Source organism: Pelecanus crispus, chromosome 3, assembly GCF_030463565.1.
Source record: "Pelecanus crispus isolate bPelCri1 chromosome 3, bPelCri1.pri, whole genome shotgun sequence".
In the NCBI taxonomy this organism is placed as follows: domain Eukaryota; kingdom Metazoa; phylum Chordata; class Aves; order Pelecaniformes; family Pelecanidae; genus Pelecanus; species Pelecanus crispus.
In genome coordinates, this window is record NC_134645.1 from 132,221,394 (window position 1) to 132,235,294 (window position 13,901).

The following is a 13,901-nucleotide window of genomic DNA, read 5'->3' on the forward strand; positions in this document are numbered from 1 at the left end:
AACACCCACCCCTCGGGAGCTGGAGCTGGGGAGGTCTGCTCCCAGACCCTCCCACTGCTGTGGCCCCGTCGAGCTCTGCAGTGGGGTTCGGGGAGCTGTGGGGCACCTCGCCGTGGGCCCTGAGAGAGCGGGGTGCTTCAGGTGGTGGGTGCAGCTCTCTGCCTCCTTTTCCCAGGGTCGGCCGTGTCCGTCAGGCCGGGGAGCTTCCTTCCAGGGCCCTCAAATCACCCTGGGGTGCGGGCAGCCCAGAGCGGGTCCGACAGCAGCAGGACCCTGGTCCCTTGCCGCACGCTAGGGATGGGGCAGCTCCATACCCCCATGAGGGGGGTACAAGAGTGGGGTGCGCAAGGACGGCAGCGACCCCCCTGAGCCTCCTTCCCCACCAAAAGCCCCTTTCCCCCTCCTCCCTGAGCAAGGAGCTTCTCCGGTGGCTCGTTTTTCTCCCGTATGTTTATTATGCTAATCCACAAGGATTAAGTTAAACCAGTCAATGCAAACTCCAGTATTTTCCAGCCCCTTTGGGCCAAAATTACTGTCCAGTGTTAAAACAGAAAGGAAGGGAGGGCTGGGCAATAGGGCCGAGCTGCTGGGGAGGAGGAAACCCCGCAGCCGGTGGAGCAGAGGCGGCCAGGGGACCCCCGTGGTCCAGGGGATCCCCAGGATGCGGCTAAATTTTGGGGCGCCAGCCCTTGATGAACTGCATGATCTTCTTCACCTGGAGCTTGGTGAGGTGGAAGTCGTCGGCCAGGATCTCCTCGCTCAGCTGCACGAAGATGCTGCCGTCGATGCGCTCGCGGGCGAAGAAGCTGACCACGTCCTCGGAGAGGCCGATGAAGCGCAGGCACTTGGAGACCTCCTCCAGCGAGAGGGCCGAGAGGTCGGCGGGGGGCAACCAGGGAGAACCGTCCCCGCTGGGACGGGGGGGCGGCCGGCGGGGCCCCCCCCTCGCCCCGCGCCGCCGGCGGCACCTCGATGACGCCCTGCGCCAGGTAGACGCGGGTGACGCCGCCCTCGGCGCCGCGCAGCACGGCGGGCGAGAGCGGGGCCGCCCCGCGGATGACGATGCTGTCCCCCTCGAAACCCTTGGGTGGGCGAGGCGGGGGTGCCAGCTCCTCGACGGAGGCGAAGGGCTCCGGTGAGGAAGAGGGGGCAGCCGGGGCTGAAGGCGGTTTGGGCCGCTCCGGGCTTTCCGGCCACTCAGCCGGGCCGGCGAAGGGGTTGAGAGCCCCGAAGGGGGCAAAGCGTTTTTGGGGGTGCGGGGGCTTGAGGCGGGGGCAGCTGCGGTAGGGTTTCAGGGGGGGCTCGGCCCCCGGCAGCGGGGTCGAGCAGCCGCTGCCCACCCCGGCGCCCGCCTCAGCGTACGCCCATGGGTCCGACCAGGAGGTGGGGGCCGGCTGGGTGGCGGGGGGCAGCGGGCGCCCGGGGGCCTCCCCGGTTTTGCAGTCGCCCCAGGTGCAGGGGTAGCAGTACAGGGAGTAGGCATCGGGCGAGCCGCTGCCGCTCCGCGGGACCGACCTGCCGGAAAAGGGGAGCGTCACCGTCACCCCACCATTGCGTTCCCCGTCCCCAGCCCCACGTTGCAGGGGCATGGCACCCAGGGGTGCCACCCCGTCCCCACCACAGCATCCCCGACGGCCCCGGCCACGCCGCAGCCACTCACCCGTCATGGAGCCCCGAGGAGTAGTAGGAGAGGCTGGGGCTGGGCGAGGGAGCGGGTGCCAGCTTCGGGCAGCGCAGGGGTGCTGGGGGGCTGCAGGGTGCCGGGGGGCGGCTGCCCCGGGGCGGCACGGGGGGTGCGTTCAGCAGCCGGCACTCCTCCTTCACCTGGAAGGGGTGGGGGGCAAGCACCCTTAGGCCCCTGGTTTCGGCAAGGATCTGCCCCCAGGACCCCACAGCTGGAGGGGGGGGTGATGGTTGGGGGGGCAGCCAGCCCCCATTGAGCCACGAGGCTGTGGGTACCAACAGCACTGGGGAGTCCCCGGGAACTGGGTACCCCATGGGTGCAGGGAGCTCCAAAAATTTGGGTACCCTGCGCTGAAGGGGAACCTGAAAGATTTGAGTACCCAAAAAATTTGGGTACCCTGCGCTGAAGGGGAACCTGAAAGATTTGAGTACCCCACAGCGCAGGGGTACCCGAAGGAATCCACAAGCCACAGTGTGGGGGAGCCCGGTGGATTTGGGGACCCTCATGGTGCTGAGAAGCCCAAGAGATTTGGGTACCCCATGGTGCAGAGAGCCCTGGGGACTGGGTACGCCATGATACAAGGGCGTCCTGAGGATTCGGGTACCCCCCAGTGATGGGGAACTGGGTACCCCATGATACAAGGATTTGGGTACCCCCAGTGATGGGGAGCCCTGGGGAACTGGGTACCCCATGATACAAGGATGTACCAAGGATTTGGGTACCCCATGGTGCAGAGAACCCTGGGGGGCTGGGTACCCCATGATACAGGGGTGTCCCGAGGATTTGGGTACCCCCTGGTGATGGGGAGCTCTGGGGAACTGGGTACCCCGTGATACAAGGGCATCCCGAGGATTCGGGTACCCCTGGTGATGGGGAGCTCTGGGTGCCCCATGATACAAGGGCATCCTGAGGATTTGGGTACCCCATGGTGCAGAGAGCCCTGGGGAACTGGGTACCCCATGATACGAGGGCATCCCGAGGATTTGGGTACCCCCTGGTGATGGGGAGCCCTGGGGAACTGGGGTTTGGGTGACCAAAAAGAGCTGGGGAGGGACCCCGGAGCCAGGGGACAGGACCACAGCTCTTACCGCCTCCGACTTGGGTGGCACGGGGGGTGGGCTGTCCCCACGGGGCTCGTCCCCGGGCACGCCGGGGCGGTGCGGGGAGCCCAGCGGGGTGACGGCCCCGAAGGAGACGAAATCCTGCCGGCCGGCGCCGCTGCCGGGCTCACAGCAGCCCTCGGGGCCGGGGTTGCTCCAAAGCTCTTCGTAGGGGATCTCCAGCGGCTCCTGAGTCCTGAACTCGGGCTCGGCCCAGTCGGGCGTCATGTACTCCCGGTCGGGGTCGGGAAATTCGGGCAGCGGCGGGCGCGGGGTGCCACCCGCGACGCCCCGCGGTCCTTGGCAGCGGGCGAGGGGCTCCCGGGGGACCCCGGTGCTGCAGGGGCAGAGGGAGAGACGCTGGAGGGGCTGGCTGAGCTCCTCACGGGCGCAGGCGGGCAGGCAGAGCCGCAGGCGCCGGGGGCTGGCACACTCCTCCGAAAAGTCAGGTTTGGCCTCCCGCACGGCCCGCGAGTACTCGTCGGGGTTGAAGCGGTCGTGGCAGTACGCGGCGCTGTCCCGCAGCAGCTTCTCCAGCTGGGGATCCCCGGCGAGCAGCCCCTCGGGCAGCTGGAAGCGGGGCATGTCGGTCAGCAGGAGGAAATGGAAGGGGACCAGCTCGTCCCGGCGGAGGATGCAGCACAACACCACCGTCTTGGAGATGATGCTGACCAGCTTGTAGCAGTGGCCCTCGCGGATGGCGTGCAGGTCGTAAGGGTTGCGCGCCGGGCGGCTGGGCACGGCCACGTTGACGGGCAGCCGCACCTTCTCGATGATGCTGCGGATGGTGTGCTCGCCCTCCTGCAGCCGCAGCTCGAGGGGGCTGCGGGTGCTGAAGCGGCCCTTGCACTGGAAGGGCAGGCTGAGGCTCTCGTTGGTGCGGTGGTTCATGCAGATCAGGCAGGGCATCTTGCCCTTCACCTGCCGGGCCCCCGCCGCCGGCGCCGCCTTGCCCAGCTTCCGCAGGATGGTGTTGAAGCGCGACTTCTCCTTCACCGTCTTGGCGCAGAGGATCTCCGCTTGGCCCATCAGCGTCAGCTCGTCCCCGGCGTGCAGCGTGAAGTTGTACACCTCGCTGTCCTCGCTGAACTCCCCCGACACCACCTGCCCCGGGACAGCCCCACCATAGGACCCGCTGCCCCGGCGCTGTCCCCTCACATCCCACCGCCATCCTGTAACGTGCCACCACCAACCCCCGATGCCCCGCCGCCATCCCCTGATGTCCCACTGCCAACCCTTGATGTCCCACCACCACCCCCTGCTGTCCCATTCTTCTTCCTGATGTCCCACCACTGACCCCCATGTCCCACCACCACCACCTGCTTCCCACCACCATCCCCTGATGTCCCACCGCTATTCCTGATGTTCCATGACCTACCTCTGATGTCCCATCACCATCCCCTGATGTCCCACCACTATCCCTGATGTCCCACCACCATCCCCTGGTGTCCCACCACCATCCCCTGTTGTCCTTGTCCTATCACCTTCCGCTGATGTCCCACCACCATCCCCTGATGTCCCACCACTATCCCTGATGTCCCACCGCTATTCCTGATGTTCCATGACCTACCTCTTATGGCCCATCACCATCCCCTGATGTCCCACCACCATCCCTGATGTCCCACCACCATCCCCTGTTGTCCTTGTCCTATCACCATCCGCTGATGTCCCACCACCAACTCTTGATGCTCCACCACCATCTCCTGATGTCCCACCACCATACCCTGATGTCCCATCACTATCCCCGATGTCCCACCACCACCCCTGCTTCCCACCACCTACCCTTGATGTCCCACCACCAACCCTTGACTGATGTTCCACCATCATCACTTGCTGGCCCACTGTCCTCTTCTGATGTCCCACCACTGGCCCCCGCAATGTCCCACCACCACAACCCAATTCCCACCATACCCTGATGTCCCACCGCTATTGCTGATGTCCCACCACCAACCCCCGATGTCCCACCACCATCCCCAATGTCCCACCACTATCCCTGATGTTCTACAACCTACCCCTGTTGTCCTATCACCATACCCTGACGTCCCACCACCAACTCCTGATGTTCCACCACCTTATCCTGATGTCCCACCACCATCCCCGTTCCACCACTATCCCTGATGTTCCACAACCTACCCCTGATGTCCCAACACCAAACCCCGATGTCCCACCACCATCCCCTGCTGCCTCACCACCACTCCCTGACATTCACCTGCTGTCCCACCACTGTCTCCTGCTGTCCCCTGTGTCCCCCATACCGACCTTCACGCTGAAGGTGATGGCCTCCATGACGAAGACACGGTCCGGGAAGATGCTGGCCACCTCCTCCACGCTGTTGAAGTACTGCACGGGTTCGCGGATGTCCCGGTCCTGGTCCAGCAGCTTGAACTTCCCTGCATGGGACAGCCAGACCCATGGCGGTGAGGGGAGCCCATCTCCAGGGCCTGGCCACAGGGACCTGCTGTGACCCACCTCGGGGCCAGCACAGCCCTTCGAGGCTGGCCTGGGGTCCCCATCACATTTTTGGGGGGCACCTCTGTGGGTAGAGGGGTTCACCCAGCGTGTCTAAGGGGACACCAGAGCATCTCCCATACCTGCACCCCACAGATGCAACATCAAGGGGGGCTTTTGGGTGGGACAAGGCACAAAGCCCCCCGCACACGGGGCGTTGGCAATGCCGCTGCGGCCCCCCCAGAGCTGCGGGAACACCCCAAAGTGGCCGCAGAAATTCCCCGCAGATGGAGGAACCCGCCTGGAGCAGGGCCGGCGGAGCAGCCGAAATAGCAGGGAGCCCCATTGCCCCCCGAAACCCGGCCCCAGCCCCGCCGGGGCCCCGCGACCCCCTTCTGCCCCACGCCTTGGGCAGCAGAGCCACCGGGGGGGGGACCCGGGGAGGGGAGCGGGGGGCTCAGCAGCAGAGCCGGCGGCAGAGGCGAAAGCAGGAGTGGGGAGCGGGGGGAGCTGCGGCCGGCAGCAAAACTGCCGCCGTCGGCATCGGCTTGGCGGGGACGGACCTGAGGGGAATATTAATCCCCCGACACGCCCGCAGGGACCTGGCCGGGGCCACGGTGCCCGGGCCACAGCAGTGGGTCGAGGTTGGGGGGCACGGCCGAGCCCCCGAGGCCGGTTAACACACTGCCCGGCCCCCCACTCCTCGGCTCCCCCCGTGGGATGGCGATTAACCCCTCCCCCGCTCCACTTCCCATTATTTATTTATTAGCAGGACTCATTACCGACATGGCAAGCACTTAGAGGGGTCATTAAGGCTCTTGCTACGGCGGCCGCCGGCAATTCAGCACCTTTGTCTGCATCACCAGCCCCGGTCCCATCCCATCCCATTCCTGGCCCCATCCCATCCCTATCCTCATCTTCATCCCCCTCCCATCCTCATCTCCATCCCCATCCCCATCCTCATCCCATCCCTGGCCCCATCACATCCCTATCCTCATCCTCATCCCCCTCCCATCCTCATCTCCATCCCCATCCCCATCCTCATCCCATCCCCATCCCATCCCTGGCCCCATCCCATCCCTATCCTCATCCTCATCCCCCTCCCATCCTCATCTCCATCCCCATCCTCATCCCATCCCCATCCCATCCCTGTCCCCATCCCATCCCTATCCTCATCCTCATCCCCATCCCTGTCCCATCCCCATCCCATCCCTGGCCCCATCCCTATCCCACCCCCGTCTCCATCCCGTTCCTGTCTTTGTCCCCATCCAGCCCTTCCCCATCCCATCACTGTCCGCATCCCCATCTCATCCCATCCCATCCCCGGCCCCAGCCCTTCCCCATCCCTATCCTCATCACCTTCCCATCCCTGTCTCCATCCCTCTCCCATTCCATTGCTGTCCCCGTCCCATCCCATCCCAGGCCCCATCCCTATCCCATCCCCATCTCCATCCCATTCCTGTCCCTGTCCCCATCCAGCCCCATCCCAACCCTATCCTCATCCCCTTCCCATCCCTGTCCCCATCCCTCTCGCATTCCATTGCTGTCCCCATCCCCATCCCATCCCATCCCATCCCATCCCATCCCATCTGAGGCCCCATCCCTATCCCATCCCCATGTCCATCCTATTCCTGTCCTTGTCCCCATCCAGCCCTCCCCCATCCCTATCCTCATCCCCTTCCCATCCCCGGCCCCAACCCCATCCCCGGCCCCAGCCCTTCCCCATCCCTATTCCAGCTCCATCTCCATCCCATTCCTGTCCTTGTCCCCATCCAGCCCTTCTCCATCCCTATCCCATCCTCATTGCTGTCCCCACCCCTCTCCCATCCTCATCCCCATCCCATCACTGCCCCCATGCTCATCCCATCTCCATCCCTGCCCCGATCCCATCCCATCCCATCCCATCCCATCCCTGCCAGCCCCCCCAGCCCCCGGCTTCGGGCTGGGCGCTGGCAGGGCAGGCGCGGCAGTGAGCAGCCCCCAACCGGAGCATCCCCCAAACCGGGCCATACTGGGACCCCCCCCAGTTCAGCCGCCGGGGGCTGCCCCGGGGGGGGCGGGGGATGCCCCGGGGGACCCCGACGCCCTTGTCCTCGCCCCTCGCGCCCCGGCCGCCCCCACCTGGGTACTGGAGCGGGATGTCGATTTTGGGCCCGATGACGTAGTGGCCCTCCTCCAGGCTGTGAGCCGTCACCGTCGTCCACTGCCGGCAGGAGTGGACCAGCAGCACGTCCTGGGCGCTCACCCCCCTCCACGCGCTCGCCTGCCGGGGGACGGGGCCGTCACCATCCCCAGGACACCCCCAAACCCTCCCTGGGGCACCCAGGGGTGGCCAGCGGGGAGCTCCTGGACAGACGGCCGGCCGGCCGGAGGGATGAGCAGGTGCCCGCTGCCAAGAGCCGCCAGTTGCCCGGGAAACAATTTCTTTGTCCCCCCCTGAAAAGCTGCAGCCGCCGCAAACAAGAAGTTTATTGAGATGGGGCCGGCGTGGGGGCCCCCGCCGCCGCCGCTGCTGCACCCCAGGGGCCCGGCGTGGCCCCCAGCACCCACCCGGCACCAGGGGGGTGGATCCTGATCCGGGGGCATGGATCCTGCTCCTGGGGGCACGGATCCTGCTCCAGAGGGGATGGGTCCTGCTGCAGGGGGCATGGATCCTGCTCTGGGGGCATGGATCCTGCTTGGGGGGGGTAAGGATCCTGCTTGGGAGGGGAAGGATCCTGCTCTGGGGGGCATGGATCCTGCTCCAGAGTGCATGGATCCTGCTCTGGGGGGATGGATCCTGCTTGGGGGGGAAAGGATCCTGCTCTGGGGGGCATGGATCCTGCTCCAGAGTGCAGGGATCCTGCTCTGGGGGCATGGATCCTGCTCCAGAGTGCATGGATCCTGCTTGGGGGGGGAAGGATCCTGCTCCTGGGGGGATGGATCCTGCTCTGGGGGGGGTTGGATCCTGCTCCGGGGGGAATAGATCCTGCTCCAGGGGCATGGATCCTGCTCCGGGGGGCATGGATCATACTCTGGGGGGATGGATGCTGCTCTGAGGGGGATGGATCCTGCTCTGGGGGGAATAGATCCTGCTCCAGAGGGCATGGATCCTGCTCCTGGGGGGATGGATTCTGCTCGGAGGGCATGGATCCTGCTCTGGGGGGATGCATCCTGCTCTGGGGGGGCATGGATCCTGCTCCGGGAGGAACAGATCCTGCTCCAGGGGCATGGATCCTGCTCCAAAGGGCATGGATCCTGCTCCGGAGGGATGGATTCTGCTCTAGGGACATGGATCCTGCTCGGGGCGCATGGCTCCTGCTCGGGGGGGATGGATCCTGCTCCTGGGAGGATGGATCCTGCTCCCGGGGGGTATGGATCATGCTCCGGAGGGGATGCGTCCTGCTCCAGAGGGCATGGATCCTGCTCTGGGGGATGGATCCCGCTCCAGAGGGGATGGGTCCTGCTCCAGGGGGGATGGATCCTGCTCTGGAGGGGATGGATCCTGCTCCAGGGGGAATGGATCCTGCTCCGGGGGGTATGGATCCTGCTCCGGAGGGGAGCACCATGCCCGGGAGCAGGGGTCACGCTCCTTTGTGGGGGGCACTGCCTGTGTGGCCACTCGGGGTGACCCTGTGCTGAGGCCGCTGCACCCTGCGCTGCACCCCGCTCCCCTGCACCCCCCCGCTCCCCTGCACCCCCCGCTCCCCTGCACCCCCCCGCTCCCCTGCACCCCCCGCTCCCCTGCACCCCCCTCCCCTGCACCCCCCCACTCCCCTGCACCCCCGCTCCCCTGCACCCCCCGCTCCCCTGCACGCCCCTCCCCTGCACCCCCCCACTCCCCTGCACCCCCGCTCCCCTGCACCCCCCCGCTCCCCTGCACCCCCCTCCCCTGCACCCCCCGCTCCCCTGCACCCCCCGCTCCCCTGCACCCCCCTCCCCTGCACCCCCCCACTCCCCTGCACCCCACTCCCCTGCACCCCCCTCCCCTGCACCCCCCACTCCCCTGCACCCCCCCTCCCCTGCACCCCCCGCTCCCCTGCACCCCACTCCCCTGCACCCCCCCTCCCCTGCACCCCCCGCTCCCCACCCAGCCGGGGCCGGGGGTCCCAGCTGGGCCCCCCCAGCCAGGCCGGGTCCCGGGGGGGGCACACGGGGGTCCCCGGGCCCTCGGGGGCAGCCCTGGACCTGGGGCGGCAGCTGGGGCACACCCGGCCCTTGGCAGCCTTCCTCCCTCCTCCTCTTCACCCCTCCAGCCTTCCTTCCTCATCCTCATCCTCCTCCTCACCCCTCCAGTTTTCCCCGCTCCCTCATCCCCATCCCTCCAGCCTCCCTCCCTCCTCTTCCCCATCCCTCCAGCCTTCTTCCCTCCTCCCTCTGTTTCTCCCTCCTCATCATCCCTCTAGCCTTCCTCCCTCTTTCTCCTCACCTCTCCAGCCTTCCTCCCTCCTCCTTCTGCCATTTCTCCCCTCTCCTCTTTGCCCATCCACCCTTCCTTCCTCCTCCTTCTCACCCCTCCAGTCTTCCCCACTCCCTCATCCTCATCCCTCCAGCCTCCCTCCTTCCTCCCCCCATCCCTCCCGCCTTCCCCCCTCCTCCTCCTCACCTCTCCAGCCCTCCTATCTCCCTCCTCGTCCCTCCACTATCCCTCCAGCCTTCCTCCTTCCCTCCTCTTCCTCACTCTCCAACCTTCCCGCCTCCCTCCTCTCTGGCCTTCCTCCCTCCTCCCCATCCCTCTGCTCTCCACCGCTCCCTCTAGCCTTCCTCCCTCCTCCTCCTCACTCTCCAGCCTTCCTCCCGCCTCCCCATCCCTCCACCCTTCCATCCAGCCTTCCTTCTCCTCACCTCGCCAGCCTTCCTCCCTCCTCCTCCACATACCTCCAGCCTTCCTCCCTCCACCCTTTCTCCCTCCTCTCCATCCCTCCAGCCTCCCTCCCCCCTGCTCCTCACCTTGCCAGCCTTGCTATCCCCCCCACCCCTCCACCCTCACTCCAGTCTTTCTCCTTCCCTCCTCTTCCTCACTCCACACCCGTCCCTCCAGCCTTCCTCCCCCTCATCACTTCAGCTTTTCTCCCTCCCTCCTCTTCGTCCCTCCAGCCTTCCTCCCTCCTCCTCCTCACTCTCCAGCCTTCCTCCCTCCCTCCTCCCCATCCCTCCAGCCTCTCTCCCTCCTCCTCCTCACTCGCCAGCCTTCCTCCCTCCTCCTCCCCATCCCTCCAGCCTCTCTCCCTCCTCCTCCTCATTCTCCAGCCTTCCTCCCTCCCTCCTCCCCATCCATCCAGCCCTCCTCCCTCTTCCTCCTCACCTCGCCAGCCTTCCTCCCTCCCTCCTCTTCCCCATCCCTCCAGCCTTCCTCCCTCCTCCTCCCCATCCCTCCAGCCTCCCTCCTCCTCCTCACTCTCCAGCCTTCCTCCCTCCTCCCTCTACCCTTCCTCCCTCCTCCTCCTCACTCTCCAGCCTTCCTCCTTCCCTCCTCCCCATCCCTCCAGCCTTCCTCCCTCCTCCCCATCCCTCCAGCCTCCCTCCTCCTCCTCACCCCTCCAGCCTTCCTCCCTCCCTCCTCCTCCCCATCCCTCCAGCCCCCCTCCCTCCTCCTCCTCACCCTCCAGCCTTCCTCCCCGTCCCTCACCCTGCCGCCCCGCTCACCCTGCCCCAGGCAGACGAGGGTGGGCAGCCGGCACTGGCTGACGATGGCGTCGAGGGGCAGCGCCGCGGGGCTCCAGCGGAGCCGGGCCAGCCCCGCCGCCAGCTTCTCCATCGCATCGCGGCTCAGGCCGGCCCCGGGCCGCGGGGGGGGGCGGCCGCACCGGGCTCCATCGCCGCCGCCGGGCCGGGGCCGGGGCCGGGAGGGGTTGGGGGGGCGGGGGGGGGGCGGCGGGGGGGAGCGGGGCAGCCGGGAGCCGCCCCCCGCCCGCCCCCGGCCCCTCCTGCCCGCCCGCCCCGGCAAGGCGGGACCCCCCCGGGGGCGGGGGAGGCGGCGGCGGCGGCGGGCGGGGACCCCCCCCCGATCGGGGACCCCCCCCCCCCTTCTCTGCCGGGCATCCCCCGGCGGGGACCCCCCGAGGCTGCGGCTGCTCCCGGGGGTGCCCCGGGGAGGGGCGGCTGGGCCGGGGGAGCGGGGGAGCGGGGGGCTCAGCCCCGACCGCCCGGAGCCCCTCGGGGGGAGCGGGGGGCTCAGCCCCGACAGCCCGGAGCCCCTCGGGGGGACTGGGGGGCTCAGCCCCGACCACCTGGAGCCGTTTGGGGGACCGGGGGGCTCAGCCCCGACCGCCCGGAGCCCTTTTGGGGGGATCGGGGGGCTCAGCCCCGACCACCTGGAGCCGTTTGGGGGACCGGGGGGCTCAGCCCCAAGCACCTGGAGCCCTTTTGGGGGGGATCGGGGGGCTCAGCCCCGACCGCCCGGAGCCCTTTTGGGGGGATTGGGGAGCTCAGCCCCAACGGCCTGGAGCCCCTTGGGGTGACCGGGGGGCTCAGCCCCCACCCCGGGTCCCTCCGGGGGTCACAGGGGGTTCAGCTTCCTTTGGCCGCCGAGGGAAGGGGGCGAGGGGTGACCCGCTGGGACCTCGCCGGGGGGTTCCCAAGGAGACAGCGGGGCTGGAGGGGCCGGGGCGGGGCAGGGGGGCTGTGGGGGACACCCCCAATCCTCGGCAGAGACCCCCCGGCCCCAGGCACGAGCAGCACTGGCACACGGAGCAGGGACCCCCGCCCAGCCCCGCAGCCCCCCCCAGGCAAAGCCGGAGCCCCCCGCGATGGGTGCCAAGCCCCCGACCCCTCCTGCAGGGCCCGACTCGGCGCAGGGCCGGGGTGGGGGTGGGGGGACGGGACCCGAAGGTGCCATGGGAGCGGCAGCGGGGTCCTCCGGGGCAAAGCCCAAACGTGTTGGGACAGACAAAAACCTTGCCAGAAGCAGCAGGGACAGGGACAGAGCAGGGACAGGGATGGAACAGGGATAGGGATGGTGCAGGGATGGGGCTGGAGCAGGGAGAGGGATAGGGATGGAGCAGGAATGGGAAAGGAGAAGGGATGGAGCAGGGACAGGAAAAGAGAAGGGATGGGGATGGAGCAGGGACGGGGATAGAGCAGGGATGGAAAGGGAGCAGGGACGGGGATGGGAAAGGAGGAAGGACAGGGATGGAGCTGGGATGGGAAAGGAGAAGGGCTGGGGCAGGGATGGGAAAGGAGAAAGGACAGGGATGGAGCAGGGACAGGAAAAGAGAAGGAATGGGGATGGAGCAGGGATGGGGATGGGGCGGGGATGGGGCAGGGAGGAAGGACAGCGATGGAGCAGGGACAGGAAAGGAGAAGGGATGGGGATGGAGCAGGGATGGGGATGGAGCAGGGATAGGGATGGAGCAGGGATGGGGCTGGAGCAGTGAGAGGGATGGAGAAGGGACAGGGATGGGGCTGGAGCAGGGAGAGGGACAGGGATGGAACAGGAATGGGAAAGGAGAAGGGATGGAGCAGGGGCAGGAAAAGAGAAGGAATGGGGATGGAGCAGGGATGGGGATGGGGCAGGGAGGGGAAAGGAGAAGGGATGGAGCTGGGATGAGGATGGAGCAGGGACGGGAAAGGAGCAGGAATGAGGATGGAGCAGGGACGGGAAAGGAGAAGGGCTGGGATGAGGATGGAGCAGGGACGGGGATGGCGCAGGGAGGACGCAGCGGCAGGAGGAGGAGAAGGAACGACTCGAGGCTCCGACAGAGACGACACCGACAAGCGGGACCCTGAGAGCCGCCGGACGGTGGCCAGGGGGGAAGGTCCCGCGGCCCCCCCTCTCCCCGAGCCCCCCAGGACCTCCTCGCACAAGCACCACCGCAGCGGCGACGGCGGCCGGAGCCCCGCGCCATGAACCCCCGGGCCGAGGCCCCGGCTCCTCGCGGCGGCGGCAGCCAAGCCGAGGCAACCAGGCCAGGGGTGAACCCTTCCCGCCCCAAACGCTGCGCAGTCCCCAGGGATGGGGAGGATTCAGGATCGCTGGGCTGCTCCCCACGGCCCCGTCCCCCCGCGACGGGGACCCATGGGCTGCAGCCGCGGCCGTGACACGCTCGCAGCCGCCGCGGTGGCTTCGTTAGCCACAGCAGCACAAAAACACCCTCTCCCGGCTACCGGCACCATGGCAGCGGGAGGGAAGGAGGAGAAGCACGTCCCGGCTCCGCCATCCCACGCCACGGTGGATGGGGACAGGCCCCTCGCTGAGTTTTTGCAGGGGGGTGACGTCCCCGAGCCCGGAGCACTTGAAGGCTGTGGGAGAGCCCCGGGGCACCTGCTCCCAAGGAGAGCCTGGGGAGAGGGGACTGGATGCTGCTTGGATCCAGCTTGGAAGGCCACCAGCTCGGCCGTAAACGCAGCCGGCTCTGGGAAAGCTGGAAAAACCCGCCCGTCGCCGGCGTCCACGCTGGGAGCTGCGGGCATGTGGAGGGAAGGGCCGAAAGGGCCGCTTTGCTCGAGCGCGTTTTGCAAAGGTCCTGTCCGAGGAGCCGGGGATTGCCGGGGTGTCGCAGATGGGCGCCCAAAATCCGGGCATACCCCCACCCACATCAGGAGCAGCCGCAGCCCCGCCGTCGCGCTTCGCAGGGCTGTCCCACCCTCGGGAGGAACAACAGCTTTACGCTTTTCTCTACAGCAAGAGCTCTACCCCCAGCCAAGGCACTTGTGAAGAGGCAGGGGCCAGCTCCCGCTTGCCGGGATTC

At 67.6% G+C, this 13,901-nt stretch overlaps 1 protein-coding gene across 1 annotated transcript; it reads right to left on the minus strand.

Moving 5' to 3' along the window:
• Positions 1 to 667: 667 nt before the first annotated feature.
• GAREM2 (GRB2 associated regulator of MAPK1 subtype 2) lies at positions 668 to 10,969 on the minus strand. Its single transcript, XM_075708088.1, is given in 7 exon segments — positions 668 to 922; positions 924 to 1,515; positions 1,661 to 1,824; positions 2,773 to 3,888; positions 5,044 to 5,174; positions 7,354 to 7,490; positions 10,854 to 10,969. Coding segments are annotated over 7 exon segments (2,511 nt in total).
• Between the last annotated feature and the right edge of the window lie 2,932 nt (positions 10,970 to 13,901).